General features: G+C 46.1%; 1 protein-coding gene across 1 annotated transcript in view; it reads left to right on the plus strand.

The window, feature by feature from the left end:
• Positions 1-20,129, plus strand: part of LOC138283655 (uncharacterized) — a 215,296-nt gene that overhangs the window by 102,966 nt on the left and 92,201 nt on the right. The window contains exon 7 of the mRNA XM_069221590.1: positions 15,452-15,599. Coding sequence (XP_069077691.1) covers positions 15,452-15,599 — 148 coding nt within the window. The remainder of the gene's footprint in view (positions 1-15,451; positions 15,600-20,129) is intronic.

Genomic DNA, 20,129 nt, shown 5'->3' on the forward strand with positions numbered 1-20,129 from the left:
GAAATGCACACTGTCTGCATTCCGACAGTGTTAGGGAGGGGGGCCCCAGCACTTTTTCTCCGCCAGCCTTTTCATGGCAGTTGAAATGCCATGAAAAGGATGTCGGAGAACATGGTGGTAATCAGCAGGACGGCGCTGACTTCAGCCCTGCCCTGGCTGATCATAACCAAGATTGCTGTCAGTCCGTCGAGATCAGAGATCCTGGCAGAGAAGGCGGTTCCCTTGCGGTAGGACCGCCAGGGATGTAATGTGGTGGTCGGATCGCCACAGCCATCGCGGTCGGACCGCCACTCATAATCAGGCCCTAAGTTTGCTCACAGGTTGCAAGCCACCAATAGGAGAACTCATCTGCAGACAGACAGGTAGACATTGATGTACAGATTCTGGGCCTGATTTAGAACTCAGCGGATGTGTTACTCAGTCACAAACGTGATGGATATCCCATCCACTGTATTATGATTCCCATAGGAAATAAGTGGATCGTAATACGGCTGAAGGGATATCCATTACGTTTGTGACCGAGTGACCCCATCTGCCAGACTGTAAATCAGGCCCCCTGTTTTTAAACTCCAGAAATTTTAAAGCACTGAGTGCTTGTGAAAAAAGGTGTTTTTTAGTCATAAAGCGTACAGTTTGTTAAAACAAAGGGTTTGAGACCACAATACACTGACTCGTAAAAGGGTTCAGCCATGCTTTATGAATCACATATAGGAGAGGGTGTGACATGACTGTCCCCCTCCTATTTGAGAGTGGCAGTGGAATGTAATTAATGCTTTGTGACCCCCAACTGCGGTTGCAAAGGTTTGATTAGATACTACTCCTCAAAGGGTGTGCCCGTGGACAACTTCCCTTTAGGAAATCGTATGAACATTCTTCTTTGCGAACTCGTTACAAACAGTTCAGGCTGTCTGTCCCGATACAGCAATGTATTAACTGTCCCTGCGAGCCAGTCTTTGTTCAAGATTGACTAGATTTTGTGCTAGGCTCAGTTGCCTTGCTCCTATTTGTTGCTTTCTTTCATTTCTATATTTGACCCGCTCACAGGAGCTTTTTGGTATCGCAGTCTGTAGATTCATCATTCTGCCTGCTCAGAAAGCAGCCTTGCAAACAGTCAAACATCACCAATTTTCTGCGTTTCAGTGTCACATACTGGTCATTTAAAAAACTCCAGCAGAAATAAAGATAAAATATTAATCTTTTTTTGGTAGTAGAATGTGCTGCAGTGAGATGCATGACAATTGGTCTAGCTTACCTGGTCCATGCCCAGATCAATAACATGTCATTCCTTCCCCTTTGTCTGGAAAATGACTCACGTCATACAGTTGCACTTGGCTTCCAGAGAATCTTAGAGGAAGGGAGAAATCAGAGGAAGGGAGCTTGCAAGCAGATGAACAGTGATTAATTTGAGCTGGTTGTTGCAAGTGGGCCCACTGGTACCTATTTTCCTACAACAGACTTTGATTGTGGAAAGAAAGTGGAAGAGAAAGAAGGACAAAAGTGACAAAGAGAAAAAGCGGAGAAAAAGTGACCTGTCCAGAGTGATATAAAGAAGCAGGAAGTGTATCGTGGGATATTAAAGTGGCATGAGGTGAAATGTAGACTGCTGCATTGGTATTCGACATCCCCGACTTTCAATAGCGCCTGCCACGAGCTTCTGAACAAAACTTTGGGCCCCTGCATTTCTTCTTTTACAAATTAAGCACTGGAGAGTGGAGGCAACAGCATTGGCTTCCATTAAAAACATGAAGCATCCTACTTCATTAGTGGTTACACAGATTAATTGAAAGACCTAAACGTGTGCCCCACCAATAATGTGCCCAAGAGCCCTTATATACCCTTTGCATCCTTGTGGGTAATGCGGGGTCCCAATCATGACATAATATGTGTATTTACCTGGGAGAGCCAGTAGACTATCTTTCCAACGGAGTTAAGGTAAAAGGAGCTGTATCCATCTACCATAATCGCATGTCATGTACTATTAGTGGTTTCATGTCCTGCTTTTGGAATGGTAGCCATCCATGTCAACGGGAGTCCCACTTTTGGTGAACTCTAATACCTCAAGAGCATTAACACTCTGTTAGTGAGCAGGAGATGCATTCAGTACATGGGCCTCCTGCCAGAAACGACGCACCCAGTTTGCCAGAATGATAAGATGAGTACAGTTTCCCGCATCTTTGTGGTTCAATGCAAGCAGTGCCGAGTAGTAAATTAATTTGGGATATAAATTAATTACATACCATACTATTTACTAACCAAAGGCCAGTGAATTAAGTAATACAATACAAACCACGTCCTATATGTTCCAAGGCTAAGTAAAAAGAAGTGCATACCCACACTGATGCTGAGGTTTCATTGCCGTACTGAAGGTCCTTCTGAGCCACCCGCCAGTTGTAATTTCAAAGAAGAAAGAAGACTACAAACGAATAAAAAAAGAAAGCAAACAATTTGTGGTAGTTATATCTTCCAGTTTTCCGAAATAAATTAAAGAAATAACACTTTTGGTTGCTAGGCCATTTAGAAACTAATTTAAGTATTCAATTTGACGCACTATTATATATGTCCAAAAGAGTGGAATGGTCAGCGCTCTTTACTAGGCCGATCTATTTATTTTACTTTATTTATTGGGCCGACTAGACCCATTTAGTGACAGAACATTTTACACAAAGTCAAGTTATTTGATACAGGTTACAAGAGTAGCCATTGAATACAGTATCTAAAAGGAGAAACATTTTCACCAAGTTTCAGGCCTTTGATTAATATATGTTCTAGATTGCAAACGTGTTCACTGACTAATTACACAGATACATGATACCAGGGAAGGTTCAAAAGTAAATAACAAAAATGCTATAAGTGAAGTCAAAATCAAGTAAATAGATGAATGGGCACACAATATGTTACAAAACTGGCAGTTGCCTCGTGACTTCTCTTTAGATATAAAAGTGAGCAAAATGTCCAGAAGTTTCTATGGGTCTCATTAGGAGTTCGGCGAAGGGTTTGAACTGTCCTCTGAACTTCCGACAGGGAGGTTGCTGCCACACTAGCTACCTCCCCACTGGACCCATTAAGAGTTTCCCACTGGGCTGGCAGGCGGAAACTGAGGTTTCCGCCCACCAGCCTAGTGAGAAACAGCCGGTTGCATTGTCAACGGCTTGTAATCGAGCCGGCAGCAATGCTGCCGCCACAGGATGTTCCAGCACCTTCGCAATGAGGAACGCCAGCACCGGCAAATGCATTGGTCCCCCTGTTGCCCCCTGCACCTGTTCTCTGCCAGTCTTTTCATGGCGGTTTAAAATTGCCATGAAAAGGCTGGCGGAAAATGAGGTCGTAATCAGCAGGGCGGCGGTGCATGCAGTGCTGCCCTGGCTGATTGTGGTCTCTGCCACCACCAGCCCATCAAGATCATGGTTCTCGTGGTGCTGGTTGTCTAACAGCCTTTGGTTTTAATGTGGTCAAACCACACAGCAGCGGCTGTCCTGACCGCCACCGTGAGGCTGGCGGTCTCAAGACCGCCAGCCTCATAATGAGGGCCTATATGTCTGGTTCCCAGAGGGTTGTGTATGGTATGTTCCCCTTCCCAACTTTTAGGGAGGACTTGCATGATGTAGCTGAAGCATGTGTGTGTGGGCGTGGGGAGGGCAATCTTTAGAAAGACAGATGCATGGTGTAGTTTTTGTTTGTGTGCAGCAACATGCATGGCTGCCTCCAGATTTATTACATATGTCTGTATTTCTGCCCTTATCCCCTCGAGGAATCCCTCTGTTGGGATCTGGGGTGACTCTGTGCATCTCATCCCATACGTTCCTGTGCCCAGACCCTAATGTGGCATTGTCTGCACTGCATTTCTACCAGCATTGCCAAGGAGGTAGGAGACCTTCTTGTATATGCACCATCTCCGTGAATTGAACCTGATGACTTCTCCGCTGTTGAACCACGCTTGTGACCGGATCATCCAACCTTGAGGCTCAGACAGCCAATACCCTAGGGAAGGATTGTCATGTCGACAAGACTGGCAATGTTCTGAGCATTGTAATGCTTGATACACTTTGAATGTGGTAAGGTTTGGGCCTCAGAGATTCGCAGTCCAGCTCGGGCTGCCTCTTCTCAGTGTGTCGCTAATGTTCTCTAGCCTTTTTCACAGTCAGTAAGTCACCAGCCTATTAAATTTTTCTGTGTGTTCCTATCTCCAAATCAGCTTACTAGTGGTAGTGCGGAGAAACACAGAAACTGGATGGTAGATAGCAGGTAAGATGCAAATAGGCTTACTGGCAGGTTGCAGGTAAGTTTTATGCAGGTGCATTGTAAAGTGACTGGTCTAGGGAATTTCAGAAGAAATCATCCCAATCAGGAAAAGCTGTCTTTGAGCAACACCCGGTTGGCCACAGAACCCATACTCCGTTACAAGTCTTTTCAAAAGGTGTGTATTCTGGATGCAGTAGAAGAACAGAAACAGCACTGATTCATTGCGTACTATGCATCTTGCACAGCTGCCCAACTGCCTTATATAGTTTAATGTAGGCACATGTTGATTGCCAGCAATAATAGACTGTTGTCTGAGGACTCTCTTCAGTCCCTTTCCACTTTGTGCATTTCCACACTACTTTTACAGCTTTTTTGAGGCTAAGGGCGCGCACGCTTGATAAAGGCTTTTTGTAGGTGTCTACCAGTTGCATTTTGCATAACTCTTCTATTTTATATATGCAATGTTGATATATCTTCTACCAGTCTCATGGTTTCAGTCATTTAGTGCATGTGCGTTTGTAAAGATTCTTGACATTTGATTTTGATTCTGTAGACCAAAGGTGTTTAAGGTCTGTGATATAAAACATTGACAAAGCCAATAGGTCTTGCCTTGCCAGTGTCCTTTGGTAATGCTGTACAGCATCAGCAAGATGATGTACAGCATGGACAAAAGTAAAAAAATAAATACATTTAAAAAAGACATTTTAAAAAGAGCATGAAATGTTGTCAGCCATATCATTTTGTATGTGTGCATGCATCACCATGCATGTGCACCTACGCGGATGCCATCTTTATTTTTTGTTAAATTATGTAAGGTCTTTAAAAAGATAAATTTAAAAAGGAGCACAAGACGTGGTCAGCATTGTCATTTTCTATGTATGCATGCATCATCATACAGGCGTGTCTACGAAATTGTGCGGGTGCCATTTTATTTTATTAGCTGAAATGAGATAAGTCGGTAAATAAAAAAGATATGACATTGAAGTAGTGCGAAAGCGCTTTTCAAGGCAGAGGGTTAGTCAGTAATTTGCTGCCTGGCCTTCCCAATAAAATATACTTTTAAACGGGGGGTGGGGGCTGTGGGGGAAGCGACGAGGAGTGGATGGGGGGGTGGCGGATAGCACCACCCCCGAGGGAGAAGCAACACGAAGATGTGGGAGAAGCACACAAGGGAGAAATAAACATGAAGCATGGAGACGTTTGGCAAGGATAGTAAGTACAAGAGACAGAGCTCGCAGCAGTCATGGGAGATAGCGGTACGAGTATGGCTATCTGTGTGGGGCAGAAGCACAAGAGGGAGAACTGGAAAACACTTGTGTTCTCGTGCAGTGCTAAGTCTAAAAGAAAACAAAACTAGTTTTCTAAAAGTGAGCTGCGGAAGGATTGAAGCCAGCTATTCAGAGAGATCGTAAATAAGCTACACTTCAGGGGAGGGAGAAAGACAAGCTGAACCAGCTGATACAAAGAAAGCTATTGAATAAGAGTCAAACAAATGGGAGCAACAATAAAGTCAACCATTGGTAAGCAGTGGGTGGGCTGGAAGCCCCCGTAAGCTCTTGGCAAGCCTCAACCTAAAAATGTCCAAAGCTTCCCAAAGTTAGCCTGGTCATAGAATGTATGCCTTCAGTCCACTCCAATGCTTTTATTAGTAGGAAAAGTACTTGCAGATCACATATTGTATTTTTAATTTTTGCAGAACACGTATCCTCATCTAAAACTCACTGGACAGTGAAAACAAAACCTGTCAATAGGTATCCTTATGCACAAACCCAAAACCCAAGTTACGAAATAGATTATAAAATGAATTAACCACCGCCGTACCAACCCATCCAATTCCCCCCAATGCTGCAAAGTTCTCAAGATCAAAAGGAAGTCCGACCCTCAGTAACACACTCATAACAATTCATCAGTGCCTTCCCCTCAACACAATAAAAGTGTGGCTGCATGACTCAGCACCCTAAGATATTTGGTGCTTCTTACGTTTTGTAGCTAGATAACCTAGGAACAGGAACAAATCAGTCACAAAGGTATCCAGCTTATGCTCAACTACGAGTGTATGTTTTCAATAGCAGGGACTTCCCACACATGGTGTAAAGCACTCTACAGAGCCTAGAAAGACGATCTTGCTCCACTATGAAGTAAAGCTAATATCATTAGCATATTCTTCCTGGCAAGCTCTGCGAAATGAGAAGGCAGCACAAGGCAGGTGCATAAGGGAATCTTGGATGTGAACATCTAATCTATAGCATCAGCCACCTAAGTCTGCCCAAAAGAGGTGAACCTTTGATCAGTGTGCTTGTGTTCATGCAGCCTTGCCAACACCTATCTAATCAGCATCAGTCCCGTGCATGTAATTAAGCTGCTGTATAGTGCCAATATAAGGTTATTTTGCTCATAGCTGCTCCTCCAGTAGAACATTAGGCGTACTGTAGTTACGAATGTAAATGTACTCCTATTCTCCTTTGGTAAGTACTCTTCCTAGGTCCTCCTCCCGTCCCCTCTACCTCTAGGACATGTAAAGATCAGTATTATGTATTAGGAGTTTATAAACATTGGCCTTAAATTGCGTCGGTTGGTGTGCCTGGTGTCCATTTCCAATAGTAATGGAATCTGCCTGTTTCCAGGAGTGCAAATTGCATCTTGAGAGTCTCGAAGGGCTTTGTAACATTTGTGTTGAATAGGTCTCCCCATTTTACCCAGCCTGAATCTCTTCATTTTCAAAAAAAGACCATTTATAGAAGAAGTAAAGTTAGGATACCTCATAGAAGGTGAAAATGGGGAAGGGACCAAGGGAACCTCCAACCACTCTATTTAAGACAGCTAATCTAAATGTAATGATAGGATGGGGTACATCCCCAGCTATAGTGCTCCTTCGCCAGCGAAGGGACCATCTAGCTGTGAGTGCCCATAAAAACATAAGCAGCCTCTCCTTCTACTTTTAAAGAAGAGGTGACTCACCTGCCACCTCCATGCGGATATTCACCATAAATCTTACTGCCTTCTCACAAGGTCCTAAAAAGAAGGGCTAATCACATACTCTCTAGGGCAGTGGTTCTTAATAATTTGACTTCTGTGGACTCCCACTCAATCATTACTGGATCCTAGGGATCCCTACTGAATCATTATTGAAATACGGGGACCCTTGCTCTGCGACGTTACTGGACGCCAAGAACCCTGGCCTAAACATTTCAAATGATTTGAACCACAAAACAATACACTAAGCATAAAGAAATATGCATTCATCTAACAAACATGCACATGCTTAAATATTTTATTCAATTCACAAACAAATATGAAACAAATCTAAATTTTAATTTTCATTGGAAGTTTGGAGCTTTTTTAAGTTCAACTTGAGGCCACTCATGGTCCATGCTGTATTCTATTTGATGCACTTCCACTGTTCACACGAATAAATCTGAGGATACTAACCTAATTTTTAGACTCCAAATTCAAATTATTTTACATTTATAGAACGTTTTAAAAACGTCAATCCTACATTTTGCTTCTTTTTTTATATACACTTTATAAATCGGTTAATATTATTTTTCTAAGTAGTTGTGGACCTGACCACTTGAGTAGGCTTCGTGGACTCCCCAGTGGGGGCCTTTGGAGAACAAGTTCAGAACCACTGCTCTAGGGCACTGGCATTTCACGACTAGACAGTCTGTTATCTATTAGAAAGTGGGGAATGTATGCTTGTATGGGAAACTTTGGTGCTCTGTCAATGCTGTACTTCTACGGTATATGTAAGGGAAACTTGCACGACTGATGCTCCTGTTCTACTACTGTATGCGTTGGCTGTGATATATGATCAAGAGAAGGTTGGGCTGTATGCCCTGTGTCTGCTCAGTGTGTGTTATGGAAGCTTGCACTATTGTCTCCTATTCTAATGGCAGGTTGCACAGATTATGTCCGAATACTTCTTGTTCTGTCTATGAAGAAGACTCCCACTGCCAGCAATGTCCTTGCATATAAGGGACACGTTCACATCATCTGCCTTTTGCAGTACTTGTTCTGTGTAAAAGAACCCTGTGTACTATTGTTATCTGTGCTGTAGCTGAATCTTGACCTGTGGATCCTCGCTCAGTAGTGCTGGTTCTGTTACAATAAAGCAGCAGCCGTCTTATTGAGATGAGAGTGTTGTGGCTGTCTCATTAAAGGTGTGTTGGCCCTGTTGCATGCTGCAGGTTCTGTGCGATTTATAGTGGCCAACATTCCTGAATTTTGCAGGTCCGTCCTGCAATCGTTGCTTCATCCCCATTGCCGACACAGATGCACTGTGAGATGCCCAGTGTCCCACAATTTAGTTCCCTACCACTTTTAATACTCAAAGGACAACCAACGTAACTTTAATCTCCTTATGAGCTGTGAAAGGGGTACCTATTGGTTGGTAGGAGAGAGGAACTGTGGCACAGGTGGGGTCCTGCACAATGCAGCTCCCGGAGCATGGACAGCTATTGAGATGCAAATCCAGCCGTTGCAGATAAACAGCCCTGAGTGTGTTAATGAATAGCATGTTTCAGACTTGTCCTGGAAGTATGCCCATGTTGTTTATTTCTGCCATTAGGCATGTTTCAGAGTGCTGGTGTATTGTCAGCTCAGTGGACAGAGGCTCAGGATAATTTGCCCAGGATCAAACAATTTGTTAAAGTAGTAGACCCGAGGGTGCAGCACACTGCTACTTGCTTCTAAAGCTGTACATATACCACCATACTGCATTTTGGTGAATACACCATGACACTGAACACCTCCCTCCCCCCTATGCAGTCCATTTTTTAACCACACACAAACAAGCAGCTTTTACATTGTGAATACTCCCAATCTTGCCAAAAAAGAGCAGATGAATACGTTCAGAAAATGATTGCCTAAGAGCGGTAAAAATTGTCTTTTCTGGCTCTACATCTCCAGCTAGTCCAATTAACCACATCTTGAATGGCAGTGAGTGTGACATGAAGACCAAAAGGCTGCCTTTGCCAGGGAAACGTCACTATTGTGGGCTTCCCCTCCGTTTTTAACATATTGTTTATTTCTAGCATATTTAATTGAAGTGGTAAAGCAGAGAGTGGATGCAAGAATCCTAGTCTCATTACTGAAACAGACCCACTGGGCCAGTTCTAGCAGTAAATGGTCACTGCACTATGCATGTTTCAAAGCTAACGACTGCCATTCCATTTAGATGCCAGGGCTGTTCATTGTGTAGACTTGTGTCTCAGAAGCTGCAGTGGTGAGCAGTCATAGTTTACTCCAAGCGTGGGATGAGGGGTTAGAACTCAAATACAGTTTTCCCCCAGTTCACTGAGGTTAACTGCAGCAGGCATGGAAGAGGGATTCAGAAGTGAGAGGGAGCAGGGATGGATCTAAGAGGGAGGATGGATTGTAAGCGGTACTTAATTTGTATATAAAAATGTGCCGGCGCCCAAAGCTCTTCTCTGAATCACACAGCTGCTGCAATTAAATGTGCGATCATAGAATACTGAAGCAGTCTAATCCTAAAGCCACCTCGGGCCCCTTTAATCCATTTCCAGCCACTCCCTGCCGCTTTAGCACACTCTTGCAGCTTTCTCCCTTTGTGGCGCTTTTCCGTCTTTCTCTTCCTCCGTATTTCCCATCAGTGCCTTTTGCTCGCAGTAAATGCATGAGGCAGAAAAATAAGTGCCGGTCCTCAAAAATAAGTGGAGGTGCTCCACACCGGAAAACACCGCCCCAAATTAAGCTCTGATTGAAAAAGAGAGGGAAGGATCGGCACAGTACTGGAGCAGCGGATGAAGGGACTGGGACTGGTTTGAAACAAACTTCGCACTTGTATAGCACACTACTCACCCGTTAGGGTCTCAAGGCGCTATTATACCACTGTGGAACCCCTCCTGACTTTTCCCTGTGAGGTGCCCACTCAGGTGAAGCCAGGCATCCCAGCGCCGTTGTGGAGATTAAGCAAGCTATTGCCCAGAGTTACAGAGTGGGAATTGAGCCCAAGACTGGCAGAGGCGGGAGTTGAACCCTGGTCCCGGGCCAGATTTCTGCATCAGGGTCTGCCGCTCTAACCATTGAGCCACACTTCTCCACTCCACTCGAGGTTTGAGCGTTTGTGTCAGATCTGCTTTCGGTTCCCAGCCCTGCACTGGCGCAGTACACTGTATACATGCGCAGAAGGTTTTATGGGGGCGTTTGGACTGCACGCCCAGCCAAACAATGCCCCCTTGGCTGGTCTAACGACCAGGGCCGGAAACACACTCTTGCCACGTGAACTCTTACAGAACTATCATAGCGCATATTTACACTCAAATAGACATTTCTCTGTAGAGAGCTAGCGCTCTTGGGTTTTTCAGTAGTTGCTCAATTCTGTTCTCGCTGTAAAAATGCCTAATACTCCCGATATAGGCAACAGCAAGAGTGACACTGGAGTCTGAGACGGTGTATGCGAGGAAGACACCTTGGCTAACCTAGCGTCTCCGTTCGTTACCTCTGATGCCCCTGACATGTCCGCTGTGCTAACGCATCTGCTGCTACCGCGCAGGGATGAAGAATTCCCACAATAGCCTCGCGCTGCCGAACCGGGGCGCGCCGAGATGCATGACGCACAGCTTTCGGAGGTGCGATGCCTCCAGCCCCTGTGGGCTCGCGAGCTCACAGCGCACCGTGACTCATCCGCGGACCCGGAGGCCGCGCAGAACCCGCAGCATCTGTGCAGGAGACGCACGAGGTGCCCTGCCGGATGCGATGGCTGGCAGCCCGTCTGACGTCAAACCCGCTGTTGCGACCCAATTTATCCTTCCCCTTCTTATGCTGTAATGGTTTCTTTGTCATCCCTCTGCTAACGTCCTACGGTCGCGTCATGCGATACGGTACACCGTTATTGAGGTATTTCGGTGTTTGATTGACAGGACAGTGTGTTAATGCGTGGACGAATGCGATCCACGGGTAGCGCTGTGTTAAACCCTGACAGAGATCCCGCAGCATTCCATACTTTCCCGTTCTTTTAAATTATAACTGTTTTATTTATATGAGGCACATTGCAAAAATAATTGATTCTAGACCCTAGGCTAAGGAAGAGATGCGGTCTAAAGGGTAGATGGCTGACTTTGGAACCTGGGGACCTGTGTTTGAATTTTGGCTTGGATACAACTGAAAATCGTGATCCTGGCCCAGTCACTTGAAGTCAGGCTCCAATCTAAAATGGTCGCAGCTGGCGTCTGACAAACTGTAAACCAGGTCCGTAATTTCGATGTCCCAGTTTGCAGTCATAGTAGGCTGGGCCCCAAGACACCAGTGGCAAACAACCATAACCACCACGTTTGGAGCCCAATAGCTCTTGTCAGCCTTCTGACCCCCCAACACCACCAAATAGGGTCTGACAATGTGCAATCTGAAGGTCACAGGTTTAACTCTAAGGAGGGTTGACTAAGCCCTTCCTCCCTTTGAGGTCTCTAGAATTAGAACCATGGAGTTGGGGAATTATAACATCGACTAATCTTAAATCTGGCCCTTCTCAACTTTACGACTACCTTGCCACCTAGAATGCATGTCGTCACCAGTCCATTTTTTCTCCCCAGTGTTTTGGGTTTGAATCTGCTTCTCTCACATGCAGCGAATACATGGATTGTGTTTCTGCACTCAAGACCCATTTGATATTTCGATATTTTTGAAACTCTCTGATGTTTTTCTTCCATACCCTTATTTCCTGAGCTCACATAGCTTAACAACACAGTGCTCTGGTACTAAGCCATGTTGTGTCACCAATCATTTTCAGCAACTGCTCTGCATAAACTTTGTTTCTAGTCTTGGGAGCACTCACCTGGTGCACCCCTAGCTCTGAGCGCTACCATCAGTAAAGGTCCACCTCGAACTGCTACGCTGCCATGCAGTGTAAAGCTGCTTGAACGCCAGAGCAGATACTTTGTTTTATCATTAGAAAGAAAAGTCAAGAGGTAATTAAAGGGTCTTGAACATTGAATACAGTACTTAGGGCTAATTCTGCCTATGAGAACCGCGAAGGAGTCCCCCTCAAATGTTGAGTTTCAAGCCTTAAAATGGAGACTCAAGCCCATCTTTCATTTACATTTTCAATGTCACAGTCCTAGCTTAATCACCTGTGTCCATCTCCCGACTTTGTTGCACCTGCGGTTGAAACTCAGCCCACACTTTGCAGGTAGCCATTTAGAGAAAGAGCATCAGACATTCACTAAAGGATAAGCCTCATAGCAAGGAAAAGCAGAAGAGGATGGTGTCTGCTGGCACTCAGGCACATTGTCAGGATTGCTAGTCTCCTCTGAGCCTCAGGACTCTTTACAATTGTGAGTTCTGGAAACTGCCCCAAGCCCCCTCGATACTGTCTAGAAGAATCAGAGCAAGAGGGGCAAATCGGACCTCTAGCCTAGCTCAAGCTGTTGCTCCTCTGGTATGTATTCAAGTGAAAAGCATGAATGTACATTTTTGAATTTACAATTTTATTTACACATTTATAGGCATGTGGATCTTAAGGGCTTGGTGAGAATTCGGTGGATGCCAGACATCTTCCAAAAAGCATCGGGTAGGCCTACATGCTCTCAATAGGGCAGATTGAACTCCACAACTGCCAACCTTTAAACACGTTTTACCCAGAATCAAACAGCAGACTCCATCATGAGCCCTGAGGATGTGACAGCCTGGTGGTTTGAGAGGCTTCTGGGGTAACATGAGTCCTGCATGTGGTTGGTATGTCTCTGCAAGCTCCATATGCTTTCTTTGCAGCTACATCTGATAGTGAACTGGGACAGGCCGCTGAAATAAACAGTCCAGCTGTACTTGGTTCGGTTCTGACCTTCCCATGGTGGGCACATGCTCCCACCCTTTTCATGAGATCCTCTTTTCGCCTGTCCTATCTGCGAATGGAGGTCTTCACTGATTCCTCAGAGTATGAGTGAGAGTGGGAGCGGGGGATTGCAGAAAACTTGCATCAGTACATTGTGACATACATTGATTTGTCTAGTCACATAAAATTATAGCAGTTGAATGCCTTTCTTTCAATGGTGAAATCCAGAGTCCAGAGTAGTGATGATATACATTGAGAATTCCTCAGCCCTCTTCTGCTTAAGGAGGCAAGGAGACACTCAGTTCCCACAGCTCCGCCGGCTGGCAGTGGTTCTGAGGAGATGGGCCTTACACTACAGCATGTTCCTGTTCATTTCCCATATTTTGGGGATCCATGTTGTTGAGCAGGCATCTGCAGACATGACACAAGGTTAAAGTTATACAGGACATACTTTTTATTTGAAGCCTGGGATGTATGCCTTTGCCACTTAAATGAACACCTGTTGCAACTATTTCGCCTTCTGGTCGAGCAGAGAGGCAGCGGTTGGAGTGGGCAGATTCATTACATCTATTTCCTCCTATTCCAGCAGAGTGATTCAGAAGAGATACATAAATACACCAGTAAGCTCTTGCATCATAGTGGTCCCAGCTTGGCCTTACTATGTCTGTTTTTTGGACTGCTCTATGTGCCCTAAAAAGACTAAATCCACCACCCACAGCAAAAAGACGTCATGACTTTGAAAAGAAGGAGAGTGCTGCACTTTGCCATGAAACTGCTCACCATGAGCGCATGGGTTTTGAGAAGCTAACCTTTGTACATGTAGGTCCTTCTCGGAATACTTGGAATTGATGGCGGCTTCTAGTAAGGTATCCATCTGGGTACCATACACAAGCAAATGGTTAATATTTTGCCACCGGATTCTGATGAGGAACATCAATCTGCTCACTTGCTCAGTGGATGGTATTATATCTTGCGTCACGTAACTGAGACGGCTGCTCATGGTGGATACCTGCAAGACCTACCGTGTACCCTTTGTGGCAACAGGGATAGTGGATCTCCGTGGCCAGTGAGACTGTCAAAAGACATGTGACTTGGTCTCATTCCTCTGTCCCTTCTGGAGAGGTGTACTGTGGCTCCTGGGACTTGAACCTGGACCAGGTCAGGTTGATATATTAATCTTTAAGCTGTTGAACTTGTGTGACTTAAGACTTCTTACTTGGAAGTTTTCTTTTTTGGTGGCCATAAAACTGGCAATACCCAAGAGTATGTTGCATGATCTTTGTGCGGCTGAACCATTAGTTCCGCTCCATAATACCAGAGCGGTCCTTAGAACTCATCTCCCCTTTTTTTTCAAAGGTACTGCGAGAATGCCATCAGAACCAGAAAGATGTTCTTCTGACTATTTTTCCACATCATATTTCCATGACTAAGGAGACATCACACAATCTAGATGTCAGAGATGCTTTCCATGTTTAGCTTGCCTACCAGCAACATTTGTTCTACTCGCTGACTTTTATTAATTTTTGGCGGAAATGATGCTGGATGAGCAAATGCTTAGGGCGCCATCGCCAAATGGATAGCATTGTTTTTCACCCATTGCTAACTCTACTAGCCCTGTGCATGCCGTCGGGTGGCTCCATTCGGCTCCAAGTGGCACCCTCCTTTCAGTGTCTGAGCACAATCTACCAGAGATAGGATGGCGTCAGTGGCATTCTTCATTCTGCCAATACACCACTCTCAGAACTTAAGATCTCTGCAACCTGCTTCCCGAGGCTCAAGTTTCCGTCTACTACTTTATTTCTCATTCTCAGTTGATGTGGAATCTACTCGCATGCTGTGAATGGGGAAGAGCCAGGATGCAAGAGTAAGGTACTTAACTTTTATGGCATACACATACTCTACAGTGCTTTCCTCCTTTCTTAACAATGCTGATGCCAGCCATCAGCAAAAACACCCATTAGTTCTTTATTCAAGTAAGAGTCTAGTGAGGAGCACATATGCACAGAGTAAGTCGTGTACTGTGTGTGACACACACATGTGCACTCCGGATTGGCACACAAAGCACCTGGTCACACTACTAGATGGCAAAACACGTAGAAGATGATACTGAGAAAGAGACTGTGGGCTTATAATAAGTGGGTGGCCATAAGGTAACCGTACACTTTGTATACATCAGTTCATTTTATGTTGTGTGCTGTACAAATCATTTTTTTAATTGCTATTATTATAATATTTATTTTAATTATAATGATCAATACTGTAGCTTATATTGCACATATAGTAAATGTTGCTGAATGAAATCTTGGTGGATGAATGTTAGGAAGAGAAGGAAGACGTAAGTTGGTATTTAAGTAATATACCATTAATGTTTTGTGTTTTGGAACGCATTGTCCTTCTTTACAAACATGTCCTTTGTACCTACAGTAATGTAGGACTGCCACATCTAGAGGATGATGCTTGGGTGCCACATAGCGACGCAACCGTCCTGCCTGACCCCACCCCACCGGATCATCCATTTGACCTCTACATTGACGCGATTCGTTATATCCCAGATAGCGCCACCATTATCAAGGTAAATACTGTAAAAGTATTCTTCGTTAGCCGGGAATCCATTCCTGTAACCCCAGAAGCCTCTCAAATCCATTACGTTAGGCTGTCTGTAGCTCATAGATATCTATTATTACCTACATATTGGAGTGTTCATACATACATACTATCACCGTCTTTCATATGCCTAGGTCTGTATTTTGTTCCTACTTCAGTTTATGTGCACCTGTGACCTTTCCATGTTATGCTTATGTTCTGCAAATGTCTACCTATTAGCACTGCTGTGTTAGCAATTATGAAATGTATTGAATACGTTAATGCAAGACTTATTTATAAACACAGACTTATATATAATAACCTATTACTTACCAGCAGTCTTCATCATCCTGACCAAAAGGTCTTCCCATCACAGTCTTTACAATTTGAGGTAACCTGTTACCTTGTGACAGGTTCTTCATCAGGCTTTAGAAAAATAAGCAACTCTTCCATCTCTATCCTTCCACTCTTCCCTCCACTAACAGATGCCTTCTCCCAACGTTCTGCTAATTGAACTAGCCAGGCTGAGTGACGAAGAAAAAAAGGGCAGAGAGAGCGGGCTGTGATGGGGGAAGACTTTGGATCACCACTCCACCTGTCCCCTTAATCCGCTAGAGACTTCTAGTTGCAGATTCCTTACCTTTGAATTTCCCCAGGTGTCAGACTGAACCCGAAAACTTTCGCTTGAGTAATAACCCTGTGCACGCCGTCAGGGGGCTCCATTCGGCTCCAAGTGGCATCGTTGGTGCCGGAAGTGACCACGCTGTCACTTATATAGGCGCTACCCAGGTGTGTGGGCATCAGTTCTTTTCTTTCCATGCCAGTTAGCACAGATCCAGAGAGAGCTAACACTCTGTCACTTTTTGACAGGCCTTTTTTCATCATTTTGTCGAAGATTTTTCTTGTTCATGTGTCAAGAATGTCATCTAAGAAGGCAGGGTTCAAACCGTGTGACACCTGTCATTGCGCCATGCTGGTTACGGACCTTCACCTTGTCTGCCTCTGGTGCTTCAAGAGCAACTACGACTCCAAGTCACGCTTGGACTGCCGGGCCATGGTGCAAAGGTTTTGAGGGAGCGGTCCCTAAAGCTGCTTGAGGCGCTGCAGTGGACGGCACTTGCACATGTGTCTTCTCAGAGGTCTTGGTCTCTTTTGAGAAGGATGTCCTGGGACCGCTCCGGGAGCCCCAAGTCTTCTTTGTCACACTTGAGGTCCTCAGACACTTGGGGAAGAGGCACAAAAAGAAGAAGTCAAAGTCCTCTTTGTCCGTCGGCCAACAAGATGAGCGGGGAACATCGTCATTCCCTGCACGGTTCTGTGGAGCCGTTGTCCAGTACGACTCTGCTCCATTCAGAGAATTTTACGAGGCCATGCACCGTGTATTTGAGCAAGCTGACCTCTCTGGCATGCCTTCATGCCCCGCAAAGTCGGTGGAGGCCCATCAGCTTCCACGCTGGCGACTTCTGCTTTGGCTCTAATGGGGTCTTACAGATCCGATTCCAGGTCTGGGCCGGTCGTACCAAAGACCTCCTGTCATGCTGGACCCGACGCCGATGCTCCCGGCACCTCAGGCGGCACCAGCCCCATTCTGATTCTGGACGATCTGGAGCTGGAACGGTGCCGACGGCACCCACAGGTGCCAGATTATTGCCTGAGCCTTACTTTTCACAGCCAGGCATGGGAGAAGATTGGGAGGGGTCACTGGACCCTTTAGAACACCAGTTAGAAAGAGCTTTGTACTGTTCTGAGGAACTAGGATAGCATAGTGTACTGGGCACCTCTTTAGATACAGGCTTGCTCTTGTTCCCCACTGTGGCTATGGAGGAGGGAGCTTCCTATGCAGTGGTGTTGCCTACGGCAGCGGAGGTCCTCAACCTTGAACTGCCCTCATTGGCTGTCAAGATGAACATCTTGACTGAAGTGCTTCAGTCTGGGGCTTCCACTTCTGAACCCCTGCTGCCCTTTAATGAAGCACTTTCAGACATCCTGCTGGGAACTTGGTCTAAGCCCAGCACAGGGGCTCCTGTAAATAGGACGATTGCCTACCGCCATCGCCCTGCACCAGGCGATCCTCAGCCAACACCCCTCCCCTGAGAGCTTGGTAGTCCAAGCCTCAACTTCCCAGGGCACATTTCCTTCCACTCCCCTGGACAGGGAATCCAAGAGGCTAGACGATTTTGGGAAAAATATGTTTTCTTCCACCAGCCTGGCACTGAGGTCAGTGAACACCTCTTACTTATTGGGCCATTTCTCACACCCCATTTGGGATATGGTTGCACAAGTGCTGCCTCAGGTCCTGGAGGAGGCCCAGGCCATACTCTCCCAAGCATTTAAAGATGGGAGGAACGCAACGAAAGTCACCATTCAGTGTGGCTTGGATACGACTGACTCACTAGGTAGAATGGTTGCATCAACGGTGGCCTTATGGCGCCACGCCTGGCTGAGAACATCTCTTTTTTTGGGGATGTCCAGGCAAACCTGATGGACATGCCGTTCGATGGGAATCGCTTGTTTGGCGAGAAGGCGGACTCGCCCCTGGAGCGCTTTAGGAATCTTGGGCTACGGGCGAGTCCTTGGGCCTCTCGGAGACCCCTCTTCCACCGTTTGGTACCTTTCGTGGCTATGGAAGGGGCGTGGCACCGCACCAACCCTATGCCAGCTGCCCTGCGACGCAACAACCACAAGTTATGCGAGGACGTGGGTGTGGTGCCTTCAGACCGAGAGGGTCTGGAAGCCAGAAGTTGTCCGCCACTCAGCCCCCCGGCAGCTGCAGCCTCAAAGCCCTCCTAGTTTGGTTCTGCTGGACCATGCTTGGCCAAAAGGAGGGAGAATTCACCATCATCTCCTTCACTGGCAGTCTATCATATTGGAGGCATTGGTACTGCAGATCATTCGGAAGGGCTATGCCCTGCCTTTCCAATCCTTTCCTTTCCCAATATCGCCAATATTCGAATGGCTGGTGGAGGATCATTTGTCTCTGCTTTGAAAAGAAGTTACGACTCTCTTGGCCAAGGGAACCATAGAAAGTGTCCTCATATCAGAAGTGGGCAGTGGTTGTTATTCCCGCTACTTTCTGAGATCTCAAAAGAACAAGGGTCTTCACCTTATTCTAGTCCTACAGGACGTAAATCTCTTCCTCAAAAAGGAGAAGTTCAAGATGCTCATGTTGGCTCAGGTCCTGTCTGCCCTAGACCTAGAAGACTGGTTGGTAGCACTGGAATTACAGGATGCATATTTTAATATTCCCTTCCCTACGGCCCACAGGCATAACCAACTGCTGTTCAAGGTAAGACACAAACACTTTCAATTCACCGGGCTGCTATTTGGTCTTACCAGTGCCCCTCGGGTGTTCACCAAGGTGTTGGCGGTGGATGCAGCTCATCTGCGCAGGTCAGGGGTTTCAGGCTTCCCCTACCTCGATGACTGGCTGTTGAATGTGGGTTTGCTCCAGGCAGTTGTCTCCCACCTCCAGACTATGATGAACCTTCTGCATTAACTGGGTTTACTATAAATGTGCCAAAGTCACACCTGACTCCCTCTCAGATGCTCTTTTTCATAGTATCTGTTCTGGACGTGGTGCAGTTTCGGGCTTATCCTCCTGAGCAGCAAGTCCAAGATATCCAGGCTATGATACCGATGTATGGGCCTTTATCTTGGGTTTCGGTGAGACTGCCTCTGAGGCTGCTGGGCCTCATGGCCTCTGCATCCTGCTGGTCAATCAGGCCATTTGGCATATTCAGGTTCTGCAATGGGACCAGAAGTTCCAGTGGGCCCAGCATCAGGGAAATCTCTCCGATCTCGGCAGGAACGGTGAAAGACCTGCAGTGGTGGATATTGAACAGCGATTGGGTCAGAAGCAGACTCCTCTCCCTTCCCCAACGAGACCTTACGGTAGTGACAGATGCATCACTTCTGGGATGGGGTGGCCATCTGGGAGAACTGGGGATCAGAGGACTGTGGTCTCCGGCGGAATCCAGACTCCACATCAACATGTTAGAGCTCTGGGTGATCTGACTAGCATTGAAGGCATTTCCTCCCTCTGTCAAAGGGAAGTTAGTGCAGGTGTTCACAGACAACACCACCACAATGTGTTACTGCAACAAACAGGGCAGAGCGGGGTCGTGGACCCTTTGTTAAGAGGCCCTGCATCTCTGGACATGGCTGGAACAGCCGGGCATAACCCTGGTGGTTCAACACCTGACAGGTTCTCTGAATGCCAGGGTGAACAAACTCAGCCGTCGATGCTTAGCAGATCACAAGTGGAGTCTCCATCCAGACATGGTATAAGGTCTCTATCATCAGTGCAGAGAGCCCTGGTTAGATCTGTTTGCATCCAAAGAGAACATGCAATTTCAGCAGTATTGCACATTGGAGTTTCCAAAGCGGCAATCGCTCTGTGATGCTTTTCCTCACAAGTGGAGCTCAGGCCTCCTGTACGCTTTTCCACCCATACTACTCCTGCCCCAAGTTCTTAAGAAGATCAAGAGTGACTGGACCAAGTAATCCTTGTGGCTCTGGA

This window comes from Pleurodeles waltl, chromosome 3_1 (assembly GCF_031143425.1).
Source record: "Pleurodeles waltl isolate 20211129_DDA chromosome 3_1, aPleWal1.hap1.20221129, whole genome shotgun sequence".
Classification (NCBI taxonomy): Eukaryota; Metazoa; Chordata; class Amphibia; order Caudata; family Salamandridae; genus Pleurodeles; species Pleurodeles waltl.